Source organism: Beta vulgaris, chromosome 8, assembly GCF_026745355.1.
Source record: "Beta vulgaris subsp. vulgaris cultivar EL10 chromosome 8, EL10.2, whole genome shotgun sequence".
Taxonomy (NCBI): Eukaryota; Viridiplantae; Streptophyta; class Magnoliopsida; order Caryophyllales; family Amaranthaceae; genus Beta; species Beta vulgaris.
Window position 1 is genome coordinate 46,988,421 of NC_079209.1, and position 18,608 is coordinate 47,007,028.

The 18,608-nt window shown below is 38.4% G+C and overlaps 3 protein-coding genes across 3 annotated transcripts; 1 reads left to right on the forward strand and 2 right to left on the reverse strand.

The window, feature by feature from the left end:
* Positions 1–421: 421 nt before the first annotated feature.
* LOC104909030 (uncharacterized) lies at positions 422–3,559 on the reverse strand. Its single transcript, XM_010698206.4, has 5 exons — positions 3,335–3,559; positions 2,426–2,497; positions 1,762–1,928; positions 1,176–1,287; positions 422–940 (listed from the first exon to the last, which is right to left on the reverse strand). The coding sequence occupies exons 1-5, from the start codon at positions 3,371–3,373 to the stop codon at positions 722–724; spliced, it is 609 nt and encodes a 202-aa protein (XP_010696508.1). The 5' UTR covers positions 3,374–3,559; the 3' UTR covers positions 422–721.
* An 8,171-nt stretch (positions 3,560–11,730) lies between these two features.
* LOC104909080 (uncharacterized) lies at positions 11,731–12,624 on the reverse strand. Its single transcript, XM_010698266.1, has one exon. It carries the CDS (start codon positions 12,622–12,624, stop codon positions 11,731–11,733), a length of 894 nt encoding a protein of 297 aa, XP_010696568.1.
* Positions 12,625–13,539: 915 nt separating this feature from the next.
* Positions 13,540–17,508, forward strand: LOC104909031 (NAC domain-containing protein 17). Its single transcript, XM_010698207.4, has 4 exons — positions 13,540–13,922; positions 15,129–15,706; positions 15,864–16,290; positions 16,564–17,508. Exons 1-4 carry the CDS (start codon positions 13,754–13,756, stop codon positions 16,944–16,946), a joined length of 1,557 nt encoding a protein of 518 aa, XP_010696509.1. The 5' UTR covers positions 13,540–13,753; the 3' UTR covers positions 16,947–17,508.
* The last annotated feature ends 1,100 nt before the right edge of the window (positions 17,509–18,608 follow it).

Genomic DNA, 18,608 nt, shown 5'->3' on the forward strand with positions numbered 1-18,608 from the left:
ATTTGTGCATCTTAGCACAATTGTCTTTTCACTTCAAACTTACATCTAATTAGGACATAAATGTATTTTCACTTCACACTTGCGCAGTTGCGCGTACAACTTTCAGTACCATCATTGAAATGCAACATTCCCTTATTAACAAGGATTTGTTTCCTCTACCATTCTATTAGATTTGACAATGTGGTATACATAATTCAATTTGCATATAAGCGCGAGTCTCTTGAGCTTCAAATGACAACATCGCCCTTGTCTTTGCAAAACCAACTGTTATGCACTGCAAAAATGGCTAGGTAGATGTTTATAGAATACAAAGTATCCCAGTATCCCACTTAAGATATGTTTGTAGACTAGCGCTTTGCAGTCGTTACATGATCAAGAAAAAACAGCAATTAGCTAGCACACCACAGAATGTTATTGCAGATTGAGGGGCTGAAGTCTGAACTCTTCATTCAGAAGACATTTACTGCATAAAATAAACATTCAAAGGAGCTTCTTTTTGCTATGTTTCGAGCAGAAAAAAAAGGTCTCCAATCTTGGGCAACATTAGATCATTATTACTAGTACAAATGTAAACGAGTAACGCCAAAATTCTACTCACACAAGCCACGGTAGCGGTGAACATCCCTTCTTTACATGAGTGAAACCCATGATTGTATTTGTGGCATTCAAATATTTTAAACATCACATCTTCATTGAGAAAAGCATCATGCCTCTATAAACTTCACGCACTAACTCCTGCCTTTTCTTCTTTCTTACCGTTTTTCCTCGTAGTGGTGCCACTTTCTTGTTGCTCTGCCTTCTTTTGTGCACGAATCAAGGCTCTTCTTGCACGAGGCCGCATTTCTCGCACTTGTCTAGGAGGCATGACGTATGGTTCAAGGGGTTTATCACTAAAGGGGTGTTCATCACCAGTAAATATCCTAAGTTTCCGGTCTCTGTCCTGCACTCATCAGAGTCAAATGTAAGCAGCTTTTTCTTGGATTCTAGATCAATTGAATTAAGCTGATGCCAGAAGTCAGTGACAACCAAAATATAGGGTAAAACAATAGGGAAAACAAAAGAATGTGCAGAAACCAGAAGGGGATAGGCTAAAGAATGAGCAAGTAAACAAAATTCAGATAAAATCTCAAATTAAACTACATAAGAGTTTTTCAGGATATGTTTGTAACACTCACATCGCGTAACTTATTTCTAGGAAGCATTCGAAGGACAGCTTTACGAATAACTTCAGTAGGATCCTTGGACATCTGATCCTTCAAACTTCTTTCCTTAAGGTGGCCCACATACCTATAGAAACCAATATAGACAGAAATTAGTACAAAAGTTGTCTAATAAACATACCAATTCTGATCCCAGACTCCCCACTTCGCAGACCAGTTTAGCAAACAATGCAAAACATCAGAAACATTCTTTATGCAGACGATTACAATCAATCCACCACTTGAATTCAATGAAAGACCACGCAGCAGATAATGCCAAATTGCCATCTACAGAACTTTCTATATTAAGCAAATACCAAAAGGTTCGAGTACATAACACAGAAACGCTTCTGAAGATAATTCTTCTTCCACCCTAAGTACCATAATTCTAAAAAATAGAAATATTGAATTTAGTTTATTTCTTTCTATGTACATTCTATTTTGAGCCTGGAACAATTAGATTATATTTAAGTTCGATTCAGAAATTATAGCAAATTATATTTCTCTTTGTCCATCGTAATATGAAATTCAGTTATTAAAGCAAGCTATCATAAGAGCTTACCCAGTATGCCATCGATAATACTTATCTGTAAGTTTCCTCCCTGTAACACAGATGTCCTTTGCATTAAGAACAATGCACATATCCCCATCATCACGATTAGGAGCATACGTTGGTTTATCCTTCCCTTGGACCACAGTAGAAATTTGAGTTGCTAACCTCCCAAGAACCTAAGCCAAAACAATAGAAATGTTGCAATGCACACAATCAAATCCAGGTAACAAGAAGGCACTGAGAAAAAAGTACACCTGCAAGTAAAGTACTAAAAAATTGTAGCATTCGACCTCTCTTTGAAACATTAGGGAAGGAGCACGATGGTGGTTAAGCGAAGATTAACAAATAATTCAAAAAAAGGCAAAAGAATGACAATCTGCGCATGTCAAATGATATTCTAGATGTTTTCAAGTGAAGGTCGTCAAATGATATAGACAAGGTGCACAACCATAGGGATCCAAAAATAAAGACAAGGACAGATATCTACATCCTCATACTTAACGCGGTCTACAACTCAATAGCCATTGAATTATTTTCTTCTAATGAATAACAAAACGAAATCTTAATGTTTACTGTTCACAAAAGGACAAGTCTAATTTCTGTAAATATGTCAGAAGATACAGTTTTTAAGGGGTGGGGGATAGCATCATGAAAAGGTAATGAAGGTTCTCACCTGGCCTTTGGCATCAAAAACCCTCCACCGCAAACCATCCAAATCTATACGCCTCAAACCAGCAAGTGCTTTCTGCATAAAGAACAAACATCTTTTATTAGAAAGAGGCAAATGACAAGTATATTTGGACTAAACTACTCGAGCCTACACTTGCAAACCAAACACAATAGGAAATTATCTCATCGAAGCTAAAGATGCATCACCACTGCCAAATATTAGAATATCCAAATCAGTCTTATATGAAGTAGCACGAATTCTTAGACATGATCTAGCATTATACCACAACAAAACATCCCATCAACTACCGAATTACACCAGAAGCTACATGTTTTAAACATAGTATTGAAAATTTCCATAATATATGAATAGAGCATGGTACTTATACAAAACCGCCTCTGAATTAATTGACACAAATTCACCTCATGAAGCGACATTGCAGTTTCAAACCCAATTAGCTTTCCCTATCTATTCAGTATTCAATCACCATACACCATTATATGCAATGTAAGCCATTCCTAACTCTTAAATTCAAATTAAAAAAAGCTAATTTATTTAGCAGAACATGAAGTATGAAATTTTCACAGAAAAAATAAATAACATATGAAATATGAATATTCCCCAATCTTCCATTGTTCAAGTAGTATAAGTCATAAATATCAAAAAGAACAAACGATGTATCTTCTTCCACCATAGTTCTTTTGCGCATTTTCACAAACATGTGGTGTGCTTTCAATAAGAAGCTTTTTTCCATATATCACAAAGTATTGACAGTAGTAAAAATCAAACCCAGAAATCAATCAAAAACAAAAAACAAAAAAAAACCCAATAAATCCCAGAATTTAAAGTGAAAGAATATAGAAATTTGAAGCAAGTGATAAATAAATGGAATAAAAGCGAAAAAGAAATTACCTTCATGTTGCCATTGAAGGCTCCCGTAGTCATCTTCATGTTGACTGGAACCAAGAAATGGATCTCGAACGAATGCAAGAGTGTGTGGAAGAGAAAACGAGCTGTTTAAGTGTAGAAGATGCAGGGGATTGTTAAACCCTTGGAGAGAGACACAAAATAACGCAAAATGTGAGAAGGAGAACTGGGCTGCTCTTTTTCCTTTTTTTTTATTTTGGGAAGAAGGTTTCTTTTTACAAAACTAAAATCAAAATTGCAATATGTAAGTTTTTTTTTTAATTTTTTCCTTGAAAAATGTTAAAATGGATATCAATTCCTCACATGCGCTTAATTTGAGGTACCGTTCATGTAGAACAACTCACAAAAAAAGAAAAATTTGTTTTCGCCCAAATAAACCGCTACTCGGAGTAGCGTTTCACTTTAAAATTAACCGCTACAGTAAGGAAAACAAAACGCTACTCCAGGTAGCGGTTCGCTGTGGGCAGCCACTGCAGCCTTGGCGTATATGAACCACTACTCAAAATAGCGGTTTATGTTTATGAACCGCTATTCGAAGTAGCGGTTTATATGCACAGATCCCCCAGCCAATGCTGTTTTCCCATAACTGGCCAAAATGCTTGAAATATTACAAAATAAGCTCTCCAACCTGCAATTCCAGCACCATATCTCTTCAATCATCCAACAACACCAAGTTTATCCACACATCAATCACCAAACATCAAGTTCATGCAAATTCAAATTTATCCAAGAATTGCTTAATGATGAAGAGAGATTAAGAAAATGACATATAACAATAGATCAATCACAAACATAGTTTAAAATGTAACATAGCGTTAACTAACTAACTATACAAACAATAAATGAAAGTGCTAATCCCCCCCCCCCCCCTTCTTCTTTTGTGTATGTCTATATGAATTACTCTTTAGACTCCGCAATGGCATCAAGAGAAGACGGAGTGGTGGACGAACGTTGTCGGTAGGTCCTCTGACAGACTGGAGGCGAAAGCAAAAGGTGTCGTGGTAGATGTGTGGGCAGCGGGCATAAAAGATGTAGAAGTCGATGTATGTGCAGCAGAAGTAGGCACGCCCTATAGATGTGCCATGTCCAGCTCGGCCAACAGCGTCAATACACAAGCCCCTCATGGTCTCCAATGTGTGTGCATACAACTAGCCCCCATATCTGGAGGCAATGACTCGGCAGCCTCCAGTGCAGTACTGCACCTATGAGCAACATCAGATAAAGTATGTGCCTGCATAGAAAGAAAAATATACATTAAGTAGTTTCAAAGATAAATAAAAGTGTAAATACAAATCATGTGACTTACCAGTACTATATCTGTAGACACAGGCTGATAATGCGTAGAAGGAGGTCACCTCAATCGATCTGTCATGCGCAACCTCGTGATGCAACGATACCATATCATATACTCCTCAATGACATGAGTACGACCACTAAACGGAGTACCTTGAACAACACGTCTCTCGCGCTCACCCCACTACGCTATGTAAGGTCGACGTCTGAGCGAATAATTCTTGTTCTTCGACCTCCAATCTATGTCATGAAGGGTTGTACTCGTATCATAAGGTGTTGAAATCATCTGTTCGAATCCAAACTGGCGCATAACTCGATCAGGAAAATAAAACTCCACAATGTCGAAACAAATAAGTGGAGCCAATGTGCGCCATACATGTCGATCAGCTTGACATATAGCAGGTAACAACACAAGTCTCGCCTCAGTATACGGCTGCCGAGTCATCTACAAAGAAAGAAGGTTGCAAATACTAGGCGTGTGAGAGAGGTCTACTAATGTATATAAGTTAGGAATGTGAGACGCTATCTACCTACTCGTCCGCCTGATGGGTCAAGTGCATCCCTGTAGTAAGAAAGCCCACTTGCTAAGTGGACCTGGTGAGGTGTACCCGAAGCCAACTGAAAAGAAATACACATTAATATCTTTCTAAAAAATGATATTAAATAAATAACGTTAATAAATATGAGACAGTGCATATTACCTAACATCTAAGGGGTCAACCTCCAGAACATGTTGGGAGCCTAAAACAGGAACGCCATCGTCAAATTGTGGAGCTGGGTCCCGCACCCTCGAAATCTCAGGTCTGTCGATGTGTATGTGCTCCCATGCCCAAAAGTTGTAACAACAACACATGTCCAGCTACCTCCCTTGCACCCCTATGTGATACCCAACATAGTTGCCGATACAAGTATGCAAGGGTCGCACTACCCCAACTATATGTTCCTGCTGCGTCCAGATCAACCAAGAGTGGGAGATAAATCACCTCAACTATATCTCCACTCTTATCACCAAAAAGAATGGATCTCATCAAGATAAGAATGTAAGCCCGTGTGAATCTATGCACTGTCTCCTCGTCAGCATCGTTCGGCAACAAGAAAAACTAGGACCAAATCCATGTCAACCTCAAAAACGAACCCTGGAAACTTTGCGCTCGTTTTCCGGAGTGGTGGGCTAAATCCCTAACAATTTGTGCACAGCTGTAGCCCAATTACCCTCGCCTGAACGAGTAAGCCATAGCCCGTGCACTCTAAGTCCAAGGATAACAGCGACATCTTCTAAAGTAATCGTCGTCTCCCCGACAATCAAATGAAAGGTATGTGTCTCCTGTCTCCATCGCTCCACTAATGCCGTCAGAAGTGGTCGATCGATTTTCAAACCTCCCCTAGCTACCAAACGATGGATACCAAGGAAACCAACACGCTCAACATACCGAAGAACCCTATCGTGAACCTCCCAGTCAAGAGTGAGACTATGATGATGCAATCGCACGATAATACCGTGTCCGCTATTCTCCTCCGGGCATCCTCACTCTGATGCTTGTCCTGGAGGGTAAGAAAATTGCGATCAGTGGGGTCGTGAAAGATGGATTGTGCCATTAGACCTAAGAGCAAAAAAAATTAACATAAGTTAGTAACACAATGGAAAAATAAAGCGACTATGATAATAATAATACATTATGTCTTACTGAATATGATAATATAAATTTATGTTTGTAATGAAAACAGATTTACCTAGATGTTCCTTCATCGTTCTTATTAGGGCATCTTTGCTTGTTATGTCTCAGGACCTTACAAATGCTACATCAATATTTGTCGGGCATGTCAGCTGCATCTATTTTATTTTTTATTCGAGTGGACCTCGGACGTCCAACTCCACATTTTAGTCCCTCATCAGCTATAATTCTTGGACCACAATATGGAGAACAATTGTACATATCATGCGCATGCTTGAAATAGGACATATAAGTAGATCGATAATCGGTAGTGATAAAAGAAGCATCCTTACAAAAACAGATTTACCCAGATGTTCCTTCATCGTTCTTATTAGGGCATCTTTGCTTTGTTATGTCCCGCAACCTTACAAATGCTACATCGATATTTGACTGCCCTATCAGCTACATCCATTTCATTTTTTATTTGAGTGGACCTCGGAAGTCCAACTCCACGCTTTAGCCCCTCATCAACTATAATTCTCGGACCACAATATGGAGAACAATTGTACATATCATGCACATGCTTGAAATAAGACATATAAGTAGATCGATAATCGGTAGTCATAAAAGAATCATCCACAAAATTGCTATATGACAAGCTCCAGTATCGACGGACCGCAAGGACATGAGAACACGACAACTTATTATATATTCTCACTTTCTCACATGTACATGTCTTCTGCATTAAGTTCACCGTGTGTTTCTTTCCACCTTTCCCTGGAATACGCACGGTCTCCACGTCCAGTAGTGACCTCAAATAGCCCTCGTTCATAGTCAAACACAATCACCTTATGAGCACTTGCCTTCTCCATTTTTTTTCAATATGGTAGTCGCCTTCGGCCTATAATCATGGCCTTCCTCAAGTCTTTTTCTATCCAAATTTCTCTTGGTAGCAAAATAAGAATTGACACGATAAAATGTCATTCTTACCAAAGCAGTGATCGGAAGACAACTTACCCCTTTTAGGACGCCATTAAACACTTCAGACATGTTCGTGGTTTGCAAACCATATCTACATCCCTCATCATGATGAAGAGGCCATAGATGAAGGGGAATGTCCAACAGATATCTAGCCGCCTCGACATTAATGGAGTCAATTCGATCCATGTAGTACAAAGACTTCCTCTTTTGCCTAGCATATGCAGCTTTTCAAAATAGATTCTTGATGACATCATTCCTATACTTCGTATTCAAGTTGGAAGCAAGATGTCGCACACAAGTTATTCATGGAACAAGTTATTCATGGAAAAAATTCAAGTGTTTTTTCCTGATTGGATATGAAAAGTAAAGTTTGTGTTAGCTTGAATTAGGTTCTACACATGCTTGTATGAAGAGGATTTGCATACAAATAAAATAAAAAAACACGAAATGCGTGTCAATAAAGTGGGGCAAGATAAAAGCATAAAGTTTTTAAAATCTAAAATGGGATTTAATATTCGACGCCCTAAAATTTCCTACTAACACCCTAAATATATATAATTATACAATATTTTATACCTTTCCTTTATTCTCCCTCCACCTTCCTTCCCCTTTCCCTTCTTCCACCACCACCACCAGAACCGCCACCGCCACTGCCGCTGCCATCGCCTCCACCATACCCCCAAATCTACAATATTTAATTAACACAGCCAAATGTACAATATCATACATTATTTAATACACCTGAAATCTGCAAAAAAAACAATTGAACAAATTGAAGAACAGTGTCTACCATCCCCCATGGATTGAAGAGAAGCATTCTAACATGGATTCCTACAAATTCAAGACCAAAATTCATTTGGTTTTTTTTTTAAAAAAAATAAAATGGTGAGGCATCCACCATCGATGGAGACGTCCATGGCAAGCGCCTCACCCTATGGTGGAGCGCCTATCATAGATGCCTCCTTTTTTAAAAAAAATATCGATAGGCTCCATGGTGAACTCCTCTTTTTGTTTCAAAAAAATAATTCAATTTCATCCATTTCTTTTAGGGCGTGAAGAGGAGTCATTGATTTTCTGGATATCATTGATTTCTTTTTCAAGCTTCCAATCACCACATATAATTGATTTTGGGTTTGGTTGTAGAGGTAGAAAGATTGAGAATAACATGAAGAGAGAAGAAACTTGAAAAACTTAGATAAGTGGTTTAGGCCTCATAAACGTATTTGATTTTTAGTTTTACTCCAGTTTCATGCTTTAGTCATTGATTGTAGTTGTTGGCTGATGAACTTTAAAAAGCCAGTGAAGTAAGAAATAAAGTAAGTTCTTAGTTTCGTTTTTAGACTTTCGCTTTTTCTATGAGATGTTGAACGTATTAGTAAATTCAATTTTTGAATTAGTATATTCAAGCTCGTCGGGAAATTGGTGCGGTGGTGGCTATAGAGTCCAATGGTGCAATATATAGTGGTGGGGAAAGAAGGGGGGATATATATATACAGTATAAAATACGTATTTTTAGGATGTTAATAAGAAATTATAGGAAGGCATTTAGCAACCCAGTTTTTGTCTTAGTTTTTGAACAATGTATCTTAATTACTAGGTAAATGGAATTATGTTGCACCGCTTAGTTATCGTAGTGGTATATCTTAAAAGAAAAGTTGATCTTAATTTTGATTATTGCGTCTTATTCAAATTGACATTTCAAGGACTTAAAAAGAACATTAAATTTAGGTCCCATCATCAAAAAATTAAATGTCCGTAAAATAAATCAAATTCATTAAAATATACATTTAATCTTAGTTTTTGAACATCATTGATTATGTTAAAAAAACATATATGTAGTAGCACTGATTATTATAATGTTAAATTCTAATTGCACATTTGATCTTAGTTTTGAACATTTTGCCTTACGCAAAAAAAAAAACATTGCGTATTATGCAAAAGGACATTTTAGAGTTGGATTCCCTTATTATTTAAAATCAATATTTTTTTGTTCATTATTCCTTATTAGTGGTAGTGATGGTATGTCAATCGAGGAGTGATCGAAGAAAGTGAAGATCAGCGGGGAGCCATAGAGAGGGATAGGCTAGCTGGAGAAACAAAGATGGGAGAAAATTATGGAGGTAGAGATAGAAAAGGGGAGACAACTAATCTTATGTATTAATAATCTCTCTATAGACACTAAAAATTAAATTTGTATACGCTTTCTTTCCTCTTTTTTGGTTCATGTGCCACTTTGATACTACTGCTATACATACATTACAAAATAGAGATAGGCCTTGTTTGGCAAATAGAGTTTAGAGTTTAGCTGTTAGAGTTTAGAGTTAGCTTTTAGAGCTTAGAGTTTTTGTTAAGCAGATTTGATTGCTGATTTACAACTCCTTTTTATAAAGGAAAAATTGATTTAATCGGTCCCAATTATGGGCGCTCTGATGAAAACAGTCTCAACTATGGTTTTTTATTGTTCAGTCCCAACTTTAGAAGGTGTATTACAATAGTGGTCCAGGTTAACCAGTCACCTATATAAGAGGTAAAACATTTTTTAAATTTTTTTTAGTTGTTGTAATTTCTTATCTTTTTTCTTCCTCTTTCTCTCTCCTCCTTCCTACCTCCCCTGCCATTCATCCCCTCTCCTGCCACCCCTCCCCGCCCACCTCCCTTTACTGCCACATCTCCCCTCCCCTGCCACTCCACAACCCCTTCCTCGCCCACTTCCCCTCCATGTCACACATCTCCTTTGATCTTATGGGTTTTAATAAAGAATTTAATCTTTCAGTGTGATTGACTAATAATGGATAGAGAAACTATTGGATACTAATGGGTGTGTGGTTAGGGATTTCATTCTTTTAAATGCTAATTTATCTCTCATTTGATGTTGGATTCTAGATTTATAGGAGCTGTAAATGGGTTTTTGAAAAAAAATTTGCGAGGTGGAGTAGGTCAAAGTTAGTCAAAATCTGGAAGTGTGAATTTTCAGATTTTGGTTGTTGAGGTGAACCTACTGAATCTCCTTTGGATGCGCAACTGAATTGCTTCAAATGTTTATGTGTGGACTATGGAGTTTGATGTTTAAGATTGGAGATGAAGGCCTTGATTCTTGATAGAGGTTTCATATTTCTCACAAACACAAAAACAATCCTCTGTTTTTCTTCGGCACCCAAAACCAAAAAACCATAGCAACCACCACTGCCCCACCTTTTGACCACCACCAGCGAGCTCCAACAACGCCAGTAAACCGCCGCCAACAATCGCCTCTCTCCCATCTCCTTCGCTGATCATCTCCCACCACTCACGCCCCTCTTTCTCCTCTTCGCAACATCACTCCCATACGGCCCTACCCCACCCATCCCCTTGCACAGCCTACTCGCATGCTTCCAACTCGATGCCTTCGAATCCTCAATTGCCTTCCACCTCATCACACGTTTACAAAAAGAAACGTGCTGCCATGGGAGGAGAAGTGCAAAATCGATGTGTTTAGGGTTTTTTTTACAGAAGGTAGGTAGGTGAAAATTGGGACTGATTTTATCAGGACGCTCAAAGTTGGGACCGATTAAATCAATTTTTCCTTTTATAAATGTGTTTGGTAACAATTAACTAATTGCTAAAAGCTTATTACCATTTGTTTGTGTGAAATGACATTTATAGACATTTTTAATACACATGGGTTGTATTATCATTAGAGGCATACAAATCATTAAACATATTTTTACCTAATAATAGGAGCTTTTTTATTTTGAGAGTTTTTATTCCAAAACTCTCTCTAAAACTCTCTTTTACCAAACACCCCTTTTAGAGTTTTTGACTAGTCAAAACTCTAAAAGTGGTCCAAAACTCTCTTTTTACTCCAAACTTCCAATTGCCAAACACCCCTATAGTATCTAGTTTGTGTGAAATATATATCTCAAGCAAACTAATTTGATAATTACTTCTGACGGTTACTAGCACTCACACAGGGGCAATGGTACATCTACCCGGTGGGTAGTTAACCCACTAGAAATAGAAAATTAAAAAACTATTAAAACTGATGAGTTAGATTTCACTATTTATTTAGTTCTATTTGTAGTGGTTTTTGACCCACTGGATTGATAAAGTTTTTTCCCTCAGCTAACAGCTACTACTAATACCAATGAATACACAACAATTAATTTTACTAAACAACCCTATGACCTATCTTTTTTTTAGGGGAAGCAAGTAACACATTTTATTCAAACTAAATCAAGCTCCGCCAAAGCGATTAAACTTTGGGGAAAAGAACCAACATAAATAGTTTTCGAATCTAAGAGGGCCTCCCATCTAGCTACAAGTTGGGCTACAGTATTGCCCAATCTCCTAACATGACTACAACGGAACGAAGAAAACAAACTACTTAAAGCAAAAATATCATAATAGAAGTGGAAAATAGGAGAAGCACTCTGATGTTTCCCCACAATCTTGTTCACCACACTTTCAGCATCACTCTCAAGCCAAACCAAATCTTCGTGCAATACCAACCCCGTAGCGAGCAGCCGCAACCTCAGCACCACTTGCCTCCCACCTTGATCTTACTCTCATCACTGTTGCCGCCAAAACATCACCATCATGATCCCTCGTCACCACACCTAGCCTAACACCATTCCCCATAGACACATGAGCATCCACGTTGACCTTTACCCATCCAACAAGGGGTTTGGACCAACTGCCCGAAGCACCACACGAAGCATTTCTAGCGGTACTTCCCACCTTTTTTTGATACTCCACATAATCCTTCACAAGTCTACAAAACACAACAACCATCAAGGATGGAGAAGGGGGCGAAGTGTCAAAGAGGGCCTTGTTGCGACACAACAAAGCAGCCCAAGTGAGAGTGGAGAACAGGTGAAACTCCTCAACAGTGGCATTGTTCATCATCCATAGAAAGTGATCCGCAAAAGCCGAGAAAGGAGCCATATTAACCATGCTTACAAGGGAGCTAAGTCTCCAAATCTCATCCACTAGAGGGCATTGGAAAAGAGCATGAATAATAGTTTCATCAGGAGCACCACACGTTTGACAAGTTGCATCTGGGACAATGTGACGATGCCGAAGTTGCGCTTTGACAGCTAAGCTGCCTTTGCACGCTTGCCAAATGAAGTGACGTAACTTCGGTGGGCCTTGTAGACTCCAAACACGCTTCCACATAGGTGCCTCAATGGTACTAAAAGCGAGCTGCCAGGTACGTTCACGGCCAAGCATGCCGAGCCAGTATCCTGTTTTGAAAGTGTAAACACCATCACTAGTAGGCCACCAGTAGCGACTATCCGAGGGCCAAGACCTTGAGAGAGGAATGTCAGCAACCAGCATAACATCATGTTGGTGTAAAGTTTGGTTCACCATATTCATATCCCATCACCCATTAACAAAATCAATGAGACTGCTAACCTGCATGGATGGATCACTGTCATTTGACGGGGAAGGCACAATGTGAGTGACGTTGCCAGGCAACCAAGCATCTTCCCAAACATTAATATTCATACCATTTCCAACTCTCCATTTCAACCCCTCAAGTAACAAAGATTTTGCTCCCCAAATACTCCTTCACGAATAACTAGGGTCATGACCACGAAATGATTCTATAAATTCCATATGCTTATAATACCGTGCCTTTAGAACCCCCTGTAGCAACGAGTTTCCGGGTTCACAAAGCCTCCAACACTGCTTAGCTAGAAGTGCCTGATTAAAACACTTCAAATCCTTGAACCCCATACCACCCATAGACTTTGGAAGGCATAAAGACTTCCAACTATGCCAGTGGTTTGCTTTTGCGTGCATGATGGAGAGAATTTGGAAGAAACTTCAAGGGTGAAAAGAGAAGCTACTTTCGAGACGGGGGAAGGAGATTCTTATAAAAGCTATTGCACAGGCCATCCCTACTTATATGATGAGCATTTTTCACATCCCGAAGGGGCTTATTGATAAGATCCGTTCTATGCTTGCCAGTTTTGGTGGGGCTCGAACTATCTAAAAAGTAAAGACTTCAAGAGAAATAATACATTTTAAACTCAACCTTTTTGACCACATCAGCAACAACTTATGGATTACATGACAAAATTTATAATAATCATGCACCTTCTCCGAAAGTGTCCCATCTTGAATAATTTGACCAAAATCCACACAAATTACTAGTTGACCACATACTAGTATCTTGGAGAACATGTCTCTTTGCTTAATTTTTCCCCTTCTTCCATTTATCTCCTCTCATTCTCACCAAAATAAACCACATCTCTCTTTCTCATATTAACTGTTATTCACACCACATAGTAAGGACATTGTAGTCAATTCTCAGTGTGTACAAAAACTTTACTTTCTCTTTTTTTTTCTATCTTTCCACAAAATTTGCTGTGTTGTTTATTTTCTCTCTCCTCAACATTATTCGCATTCGTACAGAAGAAGTTTATTCAGTCCTCAACCTCATTTTCTGGCGCTTTCTCTCTCCTCACTAGCAGTCTTTTTACCACTTCCATTAATGGCGGCGAATTTGGCCGATGATGTTTGGCCTCCTGGTTTCCGATTTCATCCGACTGACGAAGAATTGATTCTTTACTATTTGAAAAGGAAGATCTCGCATCGCAAATTGAAACTTGATATAATCGCTGAAGTTGATGTTTATAAGTGTGAGCCTGAAGAATTACCTGGTAATTTACTCTTTTTTTGTGTTTTTTTTTTTTGGAGGAATTGATTGTTGAATTTTGTTGCTGATTTGTGTTTTTTTTTTTTTTTGGGATGATTGATTGATTGATTTTGGTTGATTCTTGGTATGATGTTTGCAGGAAACTTTGACTTCTTTGATGGTTTCCAACTTTTTATGGTATTAGGGTTTTCTTTTTTTAATTTTAATTTTTGCGATTTGATTAGGTTATGTTTATGTGATATTGATATGATTTAGATTTGTGCGCGTTTTGTTTTTGGTAGAAGCCAGAAGGCAGGGAAAGGGTTTTGTATGTTCTTTATTGATAAAAGATTGTTATTTTACTTCAAATGATGATAATGATAGGTTTCTTTGTGAAGTTTAGCTGGAATTTTATCGTTTTTGGTCTTGGCTTTGATGATCAATTTTCGATAATTGATCTGGTGGTTGATAAAAAGATTGTTTTATCATGTATGTATATGGAGATTTTGTTTATGAGTATGAAATATTCTTTGTTAATTCGTGATTCTTGGTATGATTAAGCCGAGGAATTTCCAAATCCGAACTGTTGGGAGATTTTGGGAACAATAGAGGGTTTTTGGCTATTTGAGGAGTGTGTAATATTATGGGGTGGTTTGGTTTTATTAAAGGCTTTTGATTCTAATCTGAATTCTGTTTGAGTTTTTCTATTTTGGTCTTTTTGAATAATTGCCTGTTTACCATGATCTATATTATATGCAATTTGCTGATCTCAATTTCGAGAGTATGCTGATCTTGATGTGGTTTACTTGTCCGCGTGCTTTGTGATTGTTTTATCGATCTGTATGTATGTATGCTCCCTAAAGTTTTTTTTCCTTGTTTGCTGAAAGCCTGAAACCATTGTAGATGGTTCTTTTAGAGTTAATCTGAGACCACAACTCACTCAACTTTTTCGTAAGTTTCTGTTGAAAGCAAAAAACTTACAAAGAGAGAAAGAGAGTAACGATTGGCGGCAAGGCTTTCAGACTGTTAATGACGAGCCACAACATAGCTCACTTTTTCATCGTTTCTCTTGATTAAAATAGACAATTTTTCTTCCTTGTTGTAGTTTGACCAAAGTTAATGATGTTGTTATGTTTGCGCTTGTCATTTATAGATTATCTCCCTTAGTTACGAATTTTATGTGCATTGAGCAACAAGTTATTAACTGGTCTGCTGGTAATGTTTGATGCAGGGCTATCTGTACTGAAGAATGGGGACCGACAGTGGTTCTTTTTTAGCCCAAGGGACAGGAAATACCCAAATGGATCAAGGGCTAACAGGGCTACAAGACAAGGGTACTGGAAAGCAACTGGAAAGGACCGCACTATTGCCTGTAACTCCAGGAATGTGGGCATTAAGAAAACTTTGGTATTTTACAGGGGCCGCGCACCTACTGGTCAGCGTACAGATTGGGTGATGCATGAGTATATATTAGAGGAAGATGAGCTTAAGAGGTGCCAAAATGTTCATGATTATTATGTTATTTACAAGGTTTTTAAGAAGAGTGGTCCAGGTCCTAAGAATGGGGAGCAGTATGGAGCCCCTTTTAGGGAGGAAGATTGGGCTGAAGATGATTGTCCCAAAAGCACTAGCAGCTGCGACCAGCTTAATACAGCTCAGCAAGTTGGCAATGATTCTCCTACTGATAGTTGTACGTATGCCGAAGTAGATCGAGCAGTGAACAACATTTGTGAGCTTTTAGACTGTGTACCTGATGAGCCTAGACCATTGCCAGTGAATATTGATGACTTTGAGCAAGCACTATCTCAGGTCAGTTTTTGCGCATTGTCATTGTTGAGTTGTTTTTTTTCTTTTTGGTCTTCTGCATATATTTTCTGTTTTCCGTCTTACACAATAACTTGTTAAGTCTGCACTTTCTTGATGGAGCTTGTATGCTGAGTTTTTCTGTTATTTTTTTTTGTTGCAGTTTCTTGGTGAAGAAGACAATCAGAGTACGGTTACAAATCCATCATATGAGGAAGCCAATAATACACTTGTGCTCGATGATGATTTTATTGAAATGGACGATCTTTTTGGTCCAGAACCTGTCCAAGGTCTCAGTACAGTGCTTCCACAACCAACCGGTGGAGTAATTCCAGAGGATTCGCAGTTGAGAATAGAAGATGGGTTGAGTGAATTCGATTTGTATTATGATGCTGACGCCATTCTTCGTGATTTGGCACCTAATGATCAGACAGTGCCTCCTGCTGAATTTCATAGGTCACAGGAAAATTATTATTTTAACCAAGTGGAAGGGCTTTCGTTTTCAGGGGATGAGTTGTGGACTTATGATTCTACTGTCTGCAACTTCAACTCCACAGATAACAAGGGATCTATGCCCTTACCATCCACAGGTATATACTTGCAGTTTCTGAACTGACATTTCAGCCTGCCATTTCAACAGACATATTACATACCCTTTTGATCTGCGAAGTGTAGATAGACTAACTGTTGATTGTGAATCATAGTACTTGATTCACATTTTTCCATGTTTTAAACACTTATTTGTTTATAGGAGTGCTTTTGTTGTATTTGATGTGGAGAGACCTCTTGTCCTTGATCGGCTTGGAGAACTCTTGAACCTCTTGATTTTTATTGCTAATATTAGAGTATTTGGGCATGTTCAGGTGTTATATATGGCGGCATGTCTGCAGCTATCTCCACTGACTTGAATCAAAGTCAAGAGGCTGAAAAGTCTCAACCTTGGTCATCTACTATATGGTCATTTGTGGAGTCTATACCTGCCGCCCCTGCATCAGCTGCGGAGAGCGCTTTGTTGAACAAGGCGTTTCATAGGATGTCTAGTTTCGGTAGGGTAAGAATAAATTCCAAAAATACCATCTCTGCTGCCGCACTTAGTGCTAATAAGTCTTCAAGTGCAGGTGTAGGAGGCAGGATGAAGGGATACTTCATATTTTCATTTTTGGCTGCCTTGTTTGCTGTAGTATGTGTATTTATTGGTTCAAATGCTAGTGTTTTTGGTAAATTACACTGTCGTATGAATTTGTAAGTTAATTTTATCATGACATCCAATATTATAATGTATGGGTTGGGTGGGATTCGAGGGAAGAATATTGAGTGTAAATATGGCATGTGTAGAGCCTTACTATTATACAGGAATAGTCTATATAGACTATCATTGAAATTTCTTGTTTGTTTTAGCTTATTAACTCTTTTTTGTATTTTGTTTTTTGGTTTCTTCAATGGGTTCAATGCTTGCCCCTTCATTGGTATTTTGCGTGCTTGTCTGATTGACATAAAAATGGGAGTAAAACTTTCTAGGAAGTGGAAGAATGTGAAGTCTTACTTTGTAGGAATTTCTACTTGCATAATGGAGGAAACTATTATCTAAGTTCCTATAAGATAAGCAGAACTGTCATATAATTTTGTGCTTTTTGGGTTTCTCAGGAAGCGAAGCTACATTGGAAACAACTTTCTAGCTAGTACTTCTTATGTTCGTTCAACTGGCTGCTCCGTCAATGCTTCCGGCAGAGAGCTAGTAAAACGATACAAGTGTACTACTAGATTGTGTGGTTTATGTGTATGTTATATGCTTATAATTGTTTGTTTTATACGTTGTCTCCCGTGGTTTCTTTGTTCATATGATTTTATTCCAGTCTTAACAAGAAGATAATTTTGGATGCCGAATCATTGCAGATAAACCTCTAATAAAAGGCAAGGAAAGAACAGAAAGGTGATAATTGTATGTCGAGATTAGGCGTGGCTTTAATGAAATAAAGATTAATTGTGTAATAGACTAATAGTAAGGTGGGCAACACAGTAATACTGAAGGCAAAGTCATTACCTTCTAGTAAAACGAACTAATAAAGCCACTGCAAAATGATTAAACTACCTTTTTAGGGTAACTAAGCTTAGTTAAGAGCAACATGCAACAACCAAATTATCATCAACATCCACGCACATAATGTGGAAAAAGTTAATAGATGGATGGAGGTCCTTGAATGTGGGACAGTAAGAGTGTATGTCTTTGGACATTACAGGCAGTACCCTTTGAAAGGGTTTCTCGGATTTTGGTTGGGTGGGGTGTTGGATGTAGGTTTAGGCGAGGGTGAGGTGTTGTGGCAAGTGTAGTGAGGACGAGTGTGGGTGGGGTGTGCCACAACTGGGAAGGGAGAGGGTGTAGTAGATTGTTTGGTAAGTTTAAGCTCGTGACGAATTAATTTTTCATTTAGTTCATCGAAGGAAATGGGTAGATCTCGAGCAAGAATATGTTCAGTAATATCTTCGGGGTTAAGGGACGCACCAAGCAAGACCAATTCGTAAACAATTCGGCGAATTTTGTTCATATAGGTTTCGATATCATCAGAGCCTTTGGTGAGATTTTTAATTTGGGATTTAAGTTGTCGTATATGGCTACGGGAAGGTTTAGCATAAGTGTGGGCAAGAATGTCCCAAGCTTTTTTGAGGTGTTGGCACGGAAAATTAGGGGGCCAAGGGACAGGGAAAGAGTGTCGGCAAGGGCACCAAAAAGTAGTTTATCTTGGTGAACCCATGTAACATGAGCGGGTGGTTGGAAGATTAAGTGGGGCATTGTGGAGAGAGTGAGAGTCGTATACCATGGTTTTGACGGAAAAAATAACTGCTAGAGGTTGGATCTTGGCTGTGATACTATAAAGAAGTTTGGAAGAAGTTATACGTTTCCATGAGTAAT

Excerpts from the sequence above, each read along its gene's own strand:
- LOC104909030 (XM_010698206.4), bottom strand. The coding sequence starts at position 3,373 with ATGAAGATGACTACGGGAGCCTTCAATGGCAACATGAAG. Across the intron at positions 1,929-2,425 it reads TTTTTGATGCCAAAGGCCAG|GTTCTTGGGAGGTTAGCAAC; the intron begins GTGAGAACCTTC and ends GTTTTGGCTTAG. Across the intron at positions 1,288-1,761 it reads TATTATCGATGGCATACTGG|GTATGTGGGCCACCTTAAGG; the intron begins GTAAGCTCTTAT and ends TGGTTTCTATAG.
- LOC104909080 (XM_010698266.1), bottom strand. The coding sequence starts at position 12,624 with ATGGTGAACCAAACTTTACACCAACATGATGTTATGCTGGTTGCTGAC.
- LOC104909031 (XM_010698207.4), top strand. The coding sequence starts at position 13,754 with ATGGCGGCGAATTTGGCCGATGATGTTTGGCCTCCTGGTTTCCGATTT. Across the intron at positions 15,707-15,863 it reads TTGAGCAAGCACTATCTCAG|TTTCTTGGTGAAGAAGACAA; the intron begins GTCAGTTTTTGC and ends TTTTTGTTGCAG. Across the intron at positions 16,291-16,563 it reads TATGCCCTTACCATCCACAG|GTGTTATATATGGCGGCATG; the intron begins GTATATACTTGC and ends GGGCATGTTCAG.